Here is a 16,323-nt window from a genome sequence, read left to right as displayed (position 1 = left end):
TAGGATAAGCAATGATGATTTCAGAAAAATCTGGAAAGGCTTAGATGAACTGATGCTGAGTGACATGAGCAGAACCAGGAGAACATTGTATCCATTAACAGCAATGCTGTATAATGATCAACTGTGAATAACTTAACTATTCTCAGCAATATAATAATCAAAGATAATTCTGATGGACTCATGATGAAAAATGCTATCCACCTCCAGAGAAAGAACTGATGGCATCTGAATGCAGAATGAAGCATACTATTTTTATTTTCTTTCCTTCTTTCATTTTCTTTTTGGTTCAAGTTTTCTTACATAAAATGACTAATATGGAAATATGTTTTACATGATCGTACATGTATAACCTGTATCAGATTGCTTACTGTCTCAGGGAGGGTGGAGAGGATGGAGGGAAAGACAAAATTTGGAACTGAAAACTTAACAAAAACCTGAATGTTAAAAATTGTTTTTACATGTATTTGGGGTAAAAAAAATATATATTAATTTGCTTAAAAGAGTTCCTAAGGTAGAGAGTTTGGCAAGGTAAGGCAGAGGGAGACGCTAGTCCACAGCAGTGATAAGTACCAAACCTCTACATGGGCTCCTTTATTACCCTCCTGGTACATCAAGTCTTGGTCAGAGAGAGGGTTGCTTTGGACAGTGTGGAGGGGTGCTTGTAAGCCTAAGGAGATTGAGAGGCTTGCCGATATCCCATAGGCCTAATGGCAGTTCCAAGGCTACAAAGGTAAGCTATGGGCTCCTGGCTCTGCCCATCCTCCTGCAGCTCCCATTATTTCTCAGATTTATCTTGCCTTTTGGTCAGGGCCTCGTGTAACTTCCTTTCTCTTCCTGCAGGACCATAGGCTGCCTCATGGAGTCCCAGGCAACATCACAAGGAACAGTCCTGACTATTCCCCAACCAGGCCCCAGGGATGCCCAGCAGGGATCAGGGATGGAGCCGGTCAAGGCAACCATGCAGTTCTATCAGAGGAAAAAGCCCCTGGAGAAGTTCCTGATAGGGGAGCCCAAGGCCCTGGGGGTAAGTCAGTGTTCTCCTGGACTCCCCCTCACCAGGCTAGGGAGATGAGAGGACTTCCTTGCCACCTCCCAAGGGCTCAGCTTCCTTTACCCAGGGAGAGCCAGGTACCTGGGAAGTGTTCCTACAGTTCTAGCAGGACCATTTATGTGTCTAGGGAGGGGCCTGATGAGTCTTCATCCCAAAGGATAGAGAGAGATTCCCTAGGCTATGCCTCCCCTTGTGAAAGTTCCTATCTAGAGTTCACTTGTCCCAAGAACTTGCAGGGAGCAGTGAGGAAGGGATGTAAGGACATTGCCTTTCATCTTTGAGCACATCTCTTCTGAAGGATGAGAGGACCCTGCAAAAGGAGTTTCTGCTTTATTTCCTAGGTTTGCCTTTTTTCTCTAAATGATCTTCTATGGGCGCATTGGAGAGAATGCCTATGAGAGAAGAGGGAAGAAGTTTAGGAAAAAAAAAACAGTGGAATCTGTTGCAGAGAGGGAAAAGACAGGAGGCAGGGAATTCATCAGTCTTGGGCCTTAGTGTCCCAGTGACTCCACAAAGGGGAGAGCTGTCTTCTCATGTCCGGTATTTATTATCACTTTTATTGTAGTATCCCTCCCTACCCCCCAGTCAGCTTCAGTTAGCTAACTATGATCTCATCTTCATAGACAAAATGAGGTTGCCTCCAATCTTTTGCTTTCAAGGATGGGAAGCTTTGTTTGCTATATTCCTTTAGAGGAAGGCAGAAACCCTCCTACACTCAGTCAAGTGACTAGGGAGGGAAAACAAAGATAACTCCAAGGCCTCCCCCCTCCTAAGGAAGTTGTGCTTATTTCTTTAAGCTTTGACTGGAATCTCTTCAGAAGGAGAATCATTACTGCAGCTAAGCTCTTTGGAACACCGAGCTAGCACCATTTTAGTTAAACTGTGCCCTGAGGGTTATAGCTGCCTCTTCAACTATATTTCCTAACCACCATAGAAACCAGGGCCATGTCTCTGTCAGAAATCTGTCTGATTTAGGGTCAGAAAAGACATCTAATTCACCACTTAATATCACATTGCTGAGAGTGCTTCTTGTCAGCATCCCATCCATCCTTCTAGCAAACTTTGAATGACTTTTGGGGTCATGGTGCAAGTCCGTGGTGCAAAAGTCCAAAACTTTTCCTCTTCCATACAAATATTTGGGAGGGTAAAAAGGCATTGAAACAAAACTTGGTCCCTGTGGCCAAGGTCAATTATCTTTCCTAATTTCATTTCTCACCTTTCCCTTTATTTATGTGACCTGCAAACCTTTCTATGCTTGAGCCTCTCCTCCATCATTTATCATAATAATTCACATTTTATATAATGTTTGCAAAGTAATTCAATGAATCAGAAGGAAAATTATATAGTTTAGAGATGGAAGGGATATTAAGAAACCCCAAAGATCCAGTTTCTTGTCTTCAGGTAGCTATGGTGACATCATACCCATTTGATGGACAAATGGTGCTCAAGACCATCTACTTGAAGGCGGTTGGGTTCCATTCTTCCCTTAGTACCTCCTCTGACATAGGTTATACATAGTCTCTGTGTTTTATCTGTGTGGGCTCCTCTTCTCTCAGATCCCTGCTGCCAGGTACCTCCAGCAAAGAAGGTTCCATCTGGTAGAGAATTGTAGTTCTGGGGCAAAGCGAGTTACCAGCCACAGCCTTTTTTAATTTGAGAACAACAGGACCGTAGCAATCAATCATTGAGCCGATGGCCAGCCTGTAAAACTGAAGGAAAGAATCAAATGGAAATAGACTGGGAAGACTAGAAAGGGCCAAGTTGTAAAGTCTTTAAATGATAAACCGAGGCATTTTAATTTGATCCTAGAGGCAATAGGGAGCCATTGGAGTTTGTTGAGAAGAGTGATGATATGATGGGAGCCTCTCTTTAGGAAAATCTACTTGGAGAATGTGGAGGATGGATTAGACTGGAATTTGATGAGTCCAAGGACCAATTAGAAGGCTGTTCCATGAATGTCCTGGTAAATGTTCAATACATGGCTCTCTGAATTAAGTTTAATCTGTAAAATTATCATTTTCTGTGTCACTTTCTTAAGTCGCAACAATTAAAAAAAAGTTGTAGCATTTGTCAGTTTCCAAGGAGTAGATGGCCATGTTGAAAATTTAACGCTTGGTTCCTTAGACCCAATTGGAGCTGATGCCAGCCCATCCCTGGCTATTCTCATAGCCCAGGAGAGAGTGCCTGTGTGAGTGAGCCACCGGGGACACATGCTAGAGATGTGAAGACAGGAATGATGAGCTTTCACAGCTAGTTGGCTAACACAACTACTTGGCTAGTTGACTGAGAGTGAGGGCTTGAGAATGACAAAGAGGTTGGAAGCAGGAGTAACTGGGAGGATGGTGGTGTCCTACATAGCAAGGGGGAAGTTCAGAGGAGGGAAAGGTTAGGGGAAGACATGACTGGAAAGCCCCAGGGACTGACTGAGGATGTGGATTAGGAAGAGTGAAAAGGAGAGGAGGCTTCTTGCCTTACTTATTCATTCCACAAGCTTTTAGTAAGCACTTATTATGCCCCAAATTTTGTGCTAGATTCTGGGGTATATGTAAACAGACAGATCAGTCCCTGGCCTCCAGGGAGACTGCATGAGCACAGATGTACATATATATGTACACTGTATACCGAAGGCCAATTTTTTTAGAGGGAGGAGATAGCAGCTGCAACATCAGGAAAGGCCTCATGTAGAAGCTGATGGTTAAGCAGTGATCTGAAGAAAATTAGGGATTCTAAGAGGCAAAGGTCAGGAGGGAGGGATTTCTACACTTGGAGACTGACTGTCAAGTGTGAGGAACAGGCAAAGGGCCTGTTGGGTTAGACTGTGGAAAAGTAAAGGGAGATGATGTACAATAAGGCTGCAAAGGTTGGGGCCAGATCATGAAGGACTTCAAATGCAGCCCTGAAGCTATGGGGAACCACTGAATTTTAAAGAGCAGGGCAGTGGCATGGATAGATCTGTGCTTTAGGAAACCCATTGGCAGTCACATGAGAGGATGGATTAGAGAGAGGAAAGGCTGAAGCAGAAGTATATCAAGCAGGTGGAACCCCCTCCCCCTCACTTCTAATACATTGGCTTTTGGATTTAGGTCATCAGGAAGCTAGGTCAATGGGGCAACTCTGATCACCTGGAGCAGCTAAGAACCTTTGCTTGGCCAAGTAGATGTGCTCCTCAGGATATCTGAGCATGTTTGTAGGCAGCAGGGAAGGCTGGAGGAGAAAGGGCAAGATGAAATATGAGAGGGAGGGGCCAAGATTGTGCTGGTGATCTGCCAGAGATGAAAGGCGGGCGTGGGACCAGGGGCTCAAGTACTGAGGTTAGTCTGGGCAAGAAGGGCTGCTCTCACTCTGAGGCTTGAGTAAAGTTGGTCATAATTATGTTTTTAAATACCCTAAGAAAAAATTAAATTTTAGTTAGAACTTAGTGCCAACAAAATATAATTTCTTTCTGATAAATATAATTTCTTTCTGGTCTGATCACAGAAACAGATACCTGAAAGCTATTCTCAGATTTCACTGGGGTCAATGGACTAGAGTTTAAGAACTCCTGAGTTAAACTGATCCCAATGTGGAGTTGCCTGTTTCAAGATATAAAGTTCACTTTCATTAGAATTCTGCAAGCAAAGATCAGATGTTGTCATCGGGGAAAATATGTAGTGTACAGGCCCAGGTTGGACTAAATGGCCTGAGTTCCCTTTCTGTTGCTGGGCAAGCGCCTCACAATCTCTTTCCCTTCTAGGTGGTTCAAATCATGATCGGCCTCATAAACTTCAGCCTGGGCATTCTTTTGGATCTCATCTTTCATAAGCAACTTGGATTACACTTTTTGTTCTACTCAGGCTACACATTCTGGGGACCGGCTTTTGTGAGTAGTCCCTGGTGTTATTCCTTGTAGGAGTAATTAGATAATCTACCTTTTGGGCCCCAGGAGGTTGTCTGAGTCCAAAAGTCCTTTATTCTAGCTGTTTCTTCTGTACTGGGGTTGGAACTGAGGGCAGCCCATGGACCCATGAGCCTGCCAGAAACCTGGACCCTGCAAGGGGACGCTTTCTGCCCCACAACTATTTTGATCCCATTAATACCCAGTCAGGAGAAAGCATTTAGCCAGGAAGGAGCTGTACAGGCCATCTATTTAAAAAGGGAACAGAGCAATCCATTGATGGAGCTCAGACCTAAGAGTGGAGCTTTGACTTCTGACCAATACAATCAACAGCTCTTCAGCAGCACATTTGCCTAAAACTACTGATCTGTCCATTATTAATCTTTCTTATTGATTTCATTAAATCAGGCCCCAAACCTTGCCCAGACAACACTTTGTTTCTAAAGTTGATCACTATTTACTTCTGAAGCACGTGTGATGATCCTTTGTTTAAAACATTCCCTAACTCAGATTCTATTCTCATTTCACACCAGCAGCCCTCCAACTTTGCCCCTCCCCACTTTGTCTTCATGAAGCTTCAGAGCACTATTGGAAAGTTGTTGGGGTGGGTCCTGGGGGTCAGGAAGAGAGAAGCAAGTAACCCCATAGGTAATCTGTGGACCATCCGGTCCCAGCCCTCCCTCGCCTCCCTTTTACTGGCTTCACTCAGGATCAGAGAACTAACTAAAGACCCCACCTCCTAGGCTAATTAGTCCTATACCCTAATTTTACAGGATAGGAAACTGAGTCCCAAAGACACTAGATAATAACCACAGCAGCGGCAACAACAATAACAACAAGCATTTATATAGTGCTCTAAGGGTTGCAAAGGACCTGACCTGTTGCCTTTTCGGATCCTCACAGCAGCCCTGCAATGTAGCTACTATTATTTACCCTCATTTTACAAGGGAAACTGAGGTTAAAGGAGGTTAAGTAACTTGCTCCGGCTTATTTAACTAAATAAATCTTTAAAGTGGGATTTGACCGCAGGTATTCCTGAGTTTAGGGTGCACTGCTCCATCGAGGTGCCTCAAGTGACTTTTCTAAGGTCACAGGATTATTAAGCATCAGAGGCTAGATTTGAAGTCATGTCCCCTGGGACACTTTGCAGTGCGATTTGTTTTTCATCCTTTGCTAGAAGACTTCTGGTGAGGATATAAGATCACACCATGCTTTGACATTCAATTTCCATTGCCAGAGGCTACTAGGCAGTGCAGTGGATAGAGTAGAGGGCCTGGGTCAGGAAAACCTGAGTTCAAATCCAACTTCAGTCACTTCCTAGCCCCGTGACCCTGGGCAAGTTACTTAACTCTGTATGTCTCAGCTTCCTCATCTGTAAAATGAGCTGGAGAAGGAAATGGCAAACCAATCCAGTGTCTTTACCAACATCCCTCCCCCCCCCATGAGGTCACTATGCATCTGCTGTGGCTGAAAACAACTGACCAAGGACTCCTTCACCAGGGTTTGTTTCCCCATTTTGTACATCTCCAGTTCTTCTCTCTCAGGCTTAGTGATTGTATATCAGAGGATTTCCTTTTCCATGTCCCTTTTAGAATCCTCTTTAAAAGTTTGGTGCCCAAGGCATTTGGTTCATTTCGCTTCCAGTCCAGTCTGGAATTCTAGGGACAGAGAGACTAGCCCCTACTCTAGTTAGAGACATCAACTGAACCAGTGGATGATAGTGGGATACGTGTGCATCCACCATGTCGTCAGCACTGTGAGTCCTGTTTAAGCTGGTTCTGGTTCTCCTTTGGCACGTGTTCCAGGAAAGGCCACGTCCCAGAATTTCAGGCTGGACCATGCTGTCCAAAGTGGTTACAGTTAGCACTATCTTATTCCCTTGTAAAGGGAGCCCTTTACAAACACAGTAATCGAGAATAAGCAGACCCCTATCATCTTTGACAAGATCATAGATTTAGAGATAGAAGTGGCCTTAAGCTCTTCTAGGCCATCCCTTTCGTTATACATATGAAGAAACTGAGGCTCAGAGACTGAAGTGATTCACCCATGATCACCCAGTTGGTGTCAGAAGTGGGATTTATACCAAAGACCCCATCACTCCAAAGCTCAGTCCCTGAACTATTCTGCCTCTCCTGTCATTGAAGGTACAGCTCCGGGATGAGATAGAGGGGAAATGACCACAGCAATTCTCAGGGTCCTATTTGTTTTCTGGGCCTGCAGCAAACAGACTCTTGTACCATTCTTGTTTCTTTCTCCATGTTCCCCCCTCTTTCCTTTGGGGAAGGGCAACCTTAATCCCTCGGCTTAAACCCAGTGTCTTGTTTTCATCTTGCAACAGTTGGTTATCATAGAACTAGTTCAACAGCCTTGTAGGTTTGTGCCTAGAAGTATAAGCCCATGGCATGCTTTGGCTGGTCTTTGGGCACAGGGTCATAGAAGTCCATAATATGGGGTGTTCCATCCAGAAAATCGCCCAATTTCTGCTGGAATCCTTGGCCATGTCTTTTGTGCGATAAAAGTCTAATCTCCCTACCCACTCTCTAATCCCAGCACACACACATACACACATACACTCACACACACACACATATACACATACACACACACACACACATACACACATAGGCACATTTTCAAGCTTAACTTGAATGTCTCTCTTCATCTTCTTTCAGTCCGGAAGCACCTGGCCAACTTCCCCTTTTTAAGTACTACTTGATTTCAATCACTCACCCACTGGGAAGATTTCTCCCATCTCCTCCCAGATAAGAAATCTGCATGTAGCTTTTCATTGCACCAGAGGGATGGTCACTGACATGGAGGGTTGTTTCCTGAGGCCTTTTAAACAAGTCCTGTTGACTGAGTCCTTCTCAGACAAGGAAGATCCCCTTGGGGATCAGACTGTGTAGCATCTGTTTCTGAAGCTCTAGGTAATGTGTCTGTGATGAGTTAGAAGGGTATATTCTACTTAGGATGGGCTTCAATTCTTTTGCTTGCTGTCCTGGTATTGTTTCCTACAGTGACTCCTTGGGATTGAGAAAAAGATCCGTCTGAGGTCTCCCTTGGTTCTAGATCCAGGACCCTGCAGGCTCCTGGAAACAGAATCTGTGCTCCTTCAGTTACAGCAGAATTTCATCTCTAGTTATGGGATCAATTATTTATTTATTCATTCAATAAGCATCCATTAAGCACCCTTTCCCATTTTGTTCCAGCTGGGTGTGCCATTATCATCAGATCCTGTAGCACTGGAAATAATCAGTCTGTGAGATCTCAAGCTCTTCTTTGCTCTATCTGTGGCCCCAGTTAGCCCTGCATGGTGGAAGGCAGCATGGATAAAGAACCAGGAAGCCTGGGTCCAACCTTACCTCTGACACATAAAGTTGTGGGAGCCTGGCAAGTCCCTTAATGACCCAGGCAAGTCTCTAAGAGGCTGAGGTCCGAATGAGTTGCTGATCTGAATTATTTGGGGTATAAGTTACCCTTATGAATAACAATCATGGGGACAGCTAGGTGGCCCACTGGGCTTGGAGTTAGTAAGTACTGAATTCAAACCTAGCCTCATGCACTTATTAATTGTGTGACCCTGTATGAAGTCAGGTCACCTGTGTTTGCCTCAGTTTCCTCAACTATAAAATTGAGATAATAACAGCACCCACCTCCCAGGGTTGTTATGAGGATCAAATCAGATAATAATTGTAAAGTGCTTCGCACCATCCTAGGCACATAGTAAGTGCTATATAATAATAGTAACTAACATTTATGTAGTGTTTATTATGTACAAAGCACTGTACTAAGTCCTTCGTATAGTATTACAAATGCTATTAGATGAAGAAAAACACAGTGACATCACAGTTCCCAACCATCTAAGTCAGGAGATCCTGACCTTTTGGGTATCACAGACTCCTGCTTTAGTCTAGTGAAGCCTCTAGACTCCTTCTCAGAATCATGTTGAAAAGGTATAGAATAAAATGTGTGAGGTTACAAAAGAAATATTGTTATCAAAATATGTATTTTTGAAGTTCACAGACCCCAGATTAAGAGTTCCTGACTACACTGACTTTCCCCTTTCTGGTCAGTAGTCCTAGCTGGGGCTCTCTGAAAGAGAAGACCCTCCAGCATAGGCTTTCCAGTTTCCCTTGGTCTCTCTCACCCTCTGCTTAGAGGCCTTAGAGTGCTTTGGAATCCTTCTAAGTCTCCAGCCAGACTGGCTCTCCAGCTGGTTCAGTGCTCCACTGACTGAATGTGCCCATCACAAGTTACCTACTTTTAGGGATGGGAGAAGGTGGGCCTTCTATGAAAAGTTTGGGAGCTTGATGGGGGTGGAAGGGGGGTTGCAGGCCCTAAGATAGCCCTTCTCATGTTAACAGTTCATCCTCTCTGGCTCCCTTTCCATCGCTGCTGAGAACAGGACCACAAAAGGCATGGTGAGTGGCCATTTTTCTGTTCAGCCCAAGAAGGAAGGGGGTGGTAATGATTGGGTGGGGGGAGGGGGAGGACAACAGACTTCGTCTTTTCTACAGGAACTCTGAGGGAAGATTTGGTAGAGAGGGTGGAAGTCATCTTAAAGGACAGAAAGTTTTGGAAACCACCCTAATGCATTGTTGGTAGGGCAGTGAATTGGTACAACTGCTTTGGAAATATATACAAATAAAGAGCCTAAAATGTCCTTACCTTTTAATCACAGATCCTCCACTAAGCTTATACCCCAAAAAGGTCATTGACCAAAAAGAAAAGCTCCAGTTACAACAAAATAGTGAAAACAGCTTGTGTGTGTGGGGGGGGGGGGGGGTAGCAAAGAACTGGAAACAAACTAGATTCCAGTCTTTTAGAGAATAGATGAACAAATTATGGGACACGAATGTTATAGAATATTACTGTACTATCAGAAATAAAAAGCATGATGGGAAAAGAGAACCATGAAAAGAGCGTTAAGAACTAAATGCAGAGTGGTGTAAGGAAAATGATGTACAATGACTATACTAATATATTTATTTTTATAAATAAATTTGATTTGTATCTTTTATATTATCTATATTTCTCCTCTATTCTTCCCCTTCACTTTTCTTTTGTTTTTTGTTTTTTTGTTTGTTTTTATTTTTTTAGGCAATTGGGGTTAAGTGACTTGCCCAGGGTCACACAGCTAGTAAGTGTCAAGTGTTTGGTCTGAGGCCAGATTTGAACTCAGCTCCTCCTGACTTCAGGGTCGGTGCTCAATCCACTACGCCATCTAGCTGCACCCCCCTTTGCTTTTCCAAAGACCATCCATATAACAATTTTTGAAAGAAAAAGAGGAAGAAGAAAATAAATGAGCAAAACCCATCAATGCATTCAAACATTTTCAAAATATATATAGTATCACAGGCCTGTAGACCTTCTACCTCTGCAAAGGTGTTTTAGATGGAAGATGCCTTCTAATTTCTGTCAGTCTGTAAGTCAGAGAATAGAAGTGCCTGGAGGGCAGGAATTGATTCATTTATTTTATCTTTGTTTCAAAGTTTCTAGTATACAATCACCATGTAATGGAGGTTTGTGAAACTGATTTGAAATAAATTGGCCCCAATTTAATGAGACTGGCCTTTGGGGCTGGGGAAGGTCAGATGGTCCTGGGAGGGCCCTACCTTCCCCCATTCTGAGCAGATATTTCCCCTTTCTCCCCAACATTCTTCCTCTGCTTCATTCGATAGAGCTCTGGGATCATTAGATTTAGAGGCAGAAGAGACCTTCGAGGTCACCTAATTCAGCACCATCATTTTAGAAAGGAAGGTGTTGAGCAAAAGAAGGGAAGTGACTGCTCCAGGGTCCCGTGGGTACTAAGTGGTAGAACTGGCTATTTGGTGTTCAAAGCCCTTCTTACCTGGCCCCTCCTGCCCTTCCAGTCTTTTCACTCCTTTCTCCCAGTATGTACTCTAATCCAGTGACACTGGCCTCCCTGCTGTTCCACCTAAAAGCTACTCCATGTCCTGGTTCCAGGCATTCTCTCTGTCTGTCCTCATGCCTGGAATGCTCTCCCTCCTCTGCTCCAGCTACTGACCTGACAACTACTGGCTTCCTTGAAGTCCCAGCTGAAATCCCACCTTCCACATGAAGCCTTCCCCAACCCCTCTTAATTCCAGTGCCTTCCCTCTGTTAATTATTTCCTATTTATCCTGTATATCGCTTGCCTTGTATATATTTGTTTACATATTTTTTGACCCATTAGAATGTAAGCTCCTTGAGGGCAAGATTGTAAATGCCTTGTCTTTTTCCTCTTTTTGTAACCCTAGTGTTTAGCATGATGCCTGGCACCTAGTAGGTGCTTAACAAATGTTTATTGAATTGAATTAAAAATTACATTGCTGTCTCAGTCAGTCGATAAGCATTTATTAACGGTCTCCATCAATTTATTGGACCCTGGTTGAGATCCAGGCTCTGCCTATTACCATCTAGCGGACCTTGGGTAACAGTCAATCCAAAAAGAAATACAAAGACAAGATCAAAGATAAGAATTTTTTTAAGCAAAGATTAGGCACCACGCACTGTGCTAAACAGTAGGGTTCAAATAAAGAAAAGCAAAGAAAACTAGCTCCTGCTCTTAAGGAATTCATGGTCTAGCTGGTGAATGGGTGTCTATGTATATAAATATTTGTATCACTATACAGATTAATTTGCACATACACAAATATAACATGTACAAATCTCCACCTAGTCACATAAATGGACAGAAGTAGAGAGCAGGTGCTTTGGGTGATGGGAAACATTGGCAACTGGGGAATCTGGAAAGGCTTCATGTAGCACATAGTACTTGAGCTGAAGCCTTGAGGGAAACTCAACATCCCAAGAGATAACAGGGAAGGGGGAGGGCATCCCAGGCCCAGGGGACAGACAGCCCATGTAAAGACAGCTCTGGATCTCTGGTCTCTCAATTGCCTTCCTTTCTCTTTGGGCCCGTTCCTCTTTCTTCTTCCTCTTGATACTTCTCATTTGTTTCATAGAATTTTGATTTGGAAGACCATCTAGTCCAACCCCCTTTCATGGAGGAAATGAGGCCCAGAGAGAGGGGAAAGGCCTTGGAGTGGTTACCCAGGGAGGAAGTAGCCCTCTCATGTGCATCCCAAATCTGGCCTTCTTTTTTCTCCCTAGGGCTTACATAACTCTGCATCTGGCAACTCTGCTAACAGGGCCGGTTAGTAACAGACTCTCTGACCATTTCTGAATCTTTCTTTTCAGGTCGAGAGCAGCCTGGGATTGAACATTGTCAGTGCCATCGTCTCAGGGATTGGGTTCTATTTACTTCTGGGCAGTTTAGGCACTACATTAACCTTCTTTCATCTTTATGCCACTGAGTCTGATGTCTATCCTATGACCTTCTCCATCTTACTTGTAAGTATTCCCTGAGCTGGGTGGGAATAAGAACTCCACAGGAGAATATGACCTTCTCTTTGGTCTGCCTGGGAGACTCTGAGGCCTTTGGCGATGGGCAGACAGATTCAGGTACGAATCTTGGAAGATCTACCTTTGCAAGGTCCACATTTTCTCTAATGACTTATGATTTCGTGGATAAAGTTTATTGAATCTTCCAGTACCATGGACTTTATCCTCAGCATTCTCCTATCTCTCACTCCACCCCCATAAAAACTTAATTGGATCATAGACTTAGAACAGAGAAGGGGCTGGGAGAACATCTAGTGTGGCTTCCACATTTTATAAATGGATAAACTGAGGTGCAGAGGAGGATAATCATAAGCTAACATTTTTAAAGTGCTTACTCTGTGCCAGGCATTGTGCTAAGCATTTTATGAATAGAATCTTATTTGATCCTCATTTTACAGATGAGGCAACTGAGACAAACAGAAATTAGGTGACTTGCCTAGGATCACACAGCTAGTATGTGGAAGGTAAGATTTGAACACAAGGCTTCCTGACTCTAGTCATGAAGGTCTATCTACTGTACCACCTAGCTGCCCTTAGGGGATCATGGATTTAAAGCTAAAAGGGGGCTTGAGATCATTAACATGAGGGTCCTTAACTTTGTGTATGTCTCCTGGACTTTTATGGCACCCCCCCTTGTTGGGCGAGGGAGGTTCATATTTTTTAATTCATAAAATAAAGTACAAAATAGAATAGGAGAAACCTCTTATATTTGAATAGTTACTAATATAGTTGAAAAATAAGCTCATGGACTCTGGATTTAAAGCCTATGGTCTCACCCAAGGATGGGTTATCTGAGACCCAGAGATAAAGCATAAGATCACAGGTTTAAAGCTGGAAGAGGCCCCAGTCTTCCAGTCTAAACCCCTACTTTAATGTATCTTTAGTGTTTCTCATTCGTCTGATGGCTTTCCTATGGTATCCTCAGAGAGGCTCCAGGGACACAGGATAGAACAGGCATGATTGCTTTTGTTTGGAAAGTGCAGTGAGGTGAGTGAAGGGGTCTAGTGCTGAGGAAGCCCTCTGTACTAACCAAAGGTGGCAATTACTCTGCCAAGCCTGGTCTTGGAGAGTTACCTGGGAGCACTGAGGGTTAGGTGATTTGCTGTTATGTGTCTGAAGATGGACTGAAAACCAGGTTTTCCTGGTTCCAAGGCTAGCTCTCTCTCCACTGTTGTGGACAGAAAGACCACAATTCTCATGATATGTAGATTAAAAAAAATAAAAAGGGAATGGTAGAGGTCCTGGATGTTATCCCATGTCATGAAGTTAGGCAGGGCTGAAGCTGGGATGAGAAGCCTGGCCTCCTTATTTACATCCTTGACCTTAGCTAACCTTTGGTAACTTTCCTTCCTTCTCACTGAATTCCCTAACCCTCACTCTTTCCTGTTCCTTTATTTTCTTTAATATTTACTTTTTTCCCCAGTTATATGTCCTGTTCTGTTTCTAGGGTATCAATATTCTCCTGCTGGTCTTTACCTTCTTGGAATTCACCATTGCCATCGCCCTTTCAGGATTTGGGTGTCATGTGACCTGTTGTAACCAGGGTGGGGTAAGTCCCTGATGCCACATGGTACCCACAGTCCAACGGACCTTTATGCATGACATGCAAGCAGAAGGCCTGGACTGGACATTAAGGAAGCTGTGTAAGCTTCAGAGAGAGCATCTAAGGAAGAATAAGGGAGGAATTGGGAGGAGGGGGAGAGCAGGCTGACCATTTGTGTTGAGAAGCTGGGGCTGTGGGCAGCATGGCCTGCAGTTGCCTGCCAGTGCCAGTCTCCCCGGGCATTCCAGTCAGGGACTTATGGGATTGGTTTCTGTTGACTTGGCAGGTCACCCTCGTGATGCCTTTCTCTCCCTATGTGCAAGAAGCCCCAACTGCTGACACCCACAAAGAAGGGTTGGTGATTCAGGGCTCAGATGCTGATGAGGACAAGTCCCCAGGAAGTCATCCCAATTGTGGCATTTGAACCATGAGCTTCCTCATTGCCGCGGATGGTACTTTTTTTGAGTGGATACTTCTCAACTAAAGACAGGAAAATGACTAAATTTTCCTGAAGGTTTTTGATAAAAGAGTAACCTCAGTCTTGGGTATAGGCTCTTTCTCATGAGAACAGTCCACGAATTCCTTCATGGCTTGCACTAAGACAGCATCATCAGAACCTTCAGTGGATCATGCTTGTCTGCGGCTCCCCCTAAGTGTCATACGCTGAGGCAGGATGCTGAGGGACAGGGTCACAGGAGGGCAGAAGGAGGGAGGAATATGCATGGATTTAGAATGGAAAGGCACCATTAGATTTCATCTAGTCCATTCCCCCTTATTTAGCAGACAAGGAAACTGATGCCCAAAAAAGAAAAGTGACTAGCTCAAGGTCACACAACTTGTAAGTAGCACAGCTGGGACTGAATCTTTATTCCAAAGAATTATTCTTTCCACTATGGCACAGTCCCTCCCATGCAGATGAAGGGGAGCAAAGGGGGCCATAAGGAAAATTCTCCAGCCTTGGGAGTTTCTGCTGCCATTACTGGCAGAAGTGGGTCCAGTGATTCTCCACCAAAATCCTGGCATCGATATTCTATACCCTTGTAGCTGCTCTACCTCACCCCTCTCCAGGGCTGACCCCAGGCAGGAAGACAGGTCAAGACACAAAGAGTTGGAATTCCTTCTCTGGGGACCTCTGGGGGAACTCAGAGAGGCTGCCTAACCTCGTTTTAGATTTAGATCCACACAGACTCACATCATCTACCGGGCTGTTAAAATCATTGTCTAGTTCACTTATCCTGCCATACGTCCTCAGGTCAAGATCAAAGAAATTATACCTATTTCTCTTTTCCGCAGATAAATCAGAAGCCCATGGATCCAGGACCCAGGTCCTTCCATTCATCCAACAATGAGTCTACTGCTGTTCCAGAAACCTGATGCCCACCTCAACTGGATCCCTTTTCTCATAGAACTTTCCTGAACTCAGATTTCCTGTGTTCTAAGCAAACATCATCCTGCTCAGATTCCCTGAGCTTGACCTGCTTTTGAAACATGTTCATCCTCGTCTGAACCCCCATGTTCCTCACAATGTCTCACACTTTTTCCACAAGTGTCATACACAGTGTCTGGCACATAGTAGGTGCTTAATAAATGTCAGTTGATTGATTGCTTAATTGATTAAACTTCTCTTTAGGAGACTTTAGAATGAACTCCTAGAAACCTACCCTTTTCTAACCTAACCCCAGGGGTTGCTCTAGAGCACAAGGGGGTCTGTGCTTTCCTCCCTTTTGCATCTAAACAGAAAGGGCTGGAGCTCACAGTATTCTGATTGTGCCCCTTGGGGCCAGTTTGGAACCAGGCTCTCTCTAGCACCCCTAACTTCCCCGTCCCTTCAGGTAGAAGGGGTGGAGTTTAGCCTCTGGGACAAGCACATCCCAGCTCCCAGCAACACCAGGGACAGCAATCAGCTCATTGTTCTAGGGGAAAATGAAGTAAGCTCCAAGTTCAAGTGCTAGGTTCTGCTTGGGAGAGTTATAAAATCTCTGGAAAAATAACCTGGGACTTGATAACACCCAGGGAGGTTTTGTCTTGCTTTGTTTTTTTTTTGTTGTTGTTGTTGTTTGTTTGTTTTTTTGTTCTGTTTTGTTTTTGTCAGTCCAGGTTTAGTGACTTGCCCAGGGTCATACAACTAATAAGTGTCTGAAGTCTGATTTGAACTCAGATCCTCCTGACTCCAGGAATGATTTTCTATCCACACACCATATAGCTGCCCTGCCCAGGAAGCTCTTTTACCTGCCCAGGGTCACATCTGCAGAGTCCTGAAGAGATCTTCTATGACATACAAAACCTCTCAGGGCCACCCTCCCATGCACTCTCTGATACAGATAGGAACATGCCAATAGACAAGAGGAGTAAACACATCTATAAAAAGAGAATCAAGCTTCCAAAATACCATCAGTAGTGGAGATAGAAAAAAAAACACTAGGTCTTTCTCATTCCTGTCTAGACAGA

The 16,323-nt window shown here is 44.1% G+C and overlaps 1 protein-coding gene across 1 annotated transcript; it reads left to right on the top strand.

Moving 5' to 3' along the window:
• Positions 1-666: 666 nt before the first annotated feature.
• On the top strand, positions 667-15,489 carry LOC114040743 (membrane-spanning 4-domains subfamily A member 4A-like). Its single transcript, XM_027858921.1, has 8 exons — positions 667-730; positions 841-1,024; positions 4,785-4,910; positions 9,290-9,346; positions 12,129-12,281; positions 13,780-13,881; positions 14,162-14,327; positions 15,169-15,489. Exons 1-7 carry the CDS (start codon positions 708-710, stop codon positions 14,297-14,299), a joined length of 783 nt encoding a protein of 260 aa, XP_027714722.1. The 5' UTR covers positions 667-707; the 3' UTR covers positions 14,300-14,327; positions 15,169-15,489.
• The last annotated feature ends 834 nt before the right edge of the window (positions 15,490-16,323 follow it).

The sequence above is a fragment of the Vombatus ursinus genome, unplaced genomic scaffold (assembly GCF_900497805.2).
Source record: "Vombatus ursinus unplaced genomic scaffold, bare-nosed wombat genome assembly UNPS02013931.1, whole genome shotgun sequence".
NCBI classification, from domain to species: Eukaryota; Metazoa; Chordata; class Mammalia; order Diprotodontia; family Vombatidae; genus Vombatus; species Vombatus ursinus.
Note: the sequence above shows the minus strand (reverse complement) of the source record. Positions and strands in the feature narration are given on the sequence as shown.

Bases quoted from the DNA above. Each gene is read 5' to 3' on its own strand.
- LOC114040743 (XM_027858921.1), top strand. From the start codon at position 708: ATGGCAGTTCCAAGGCTACAAAG. The intron at 1,025-4,784 runs GTAAGTCAGTGT...TTTCCCTTCTAG, and splicing joins GGGAGCCCAAGGCCCTGGGG to GTGGTTCAAATCATGATCGG. The intron at 9,347-12,128 runs GTGAGTGGCCAT...CTTTCTTTTCAG, and splicing joins ACAGGACCACAAAAGGCATG to GTCGAGAGCAGCCTGGGATT.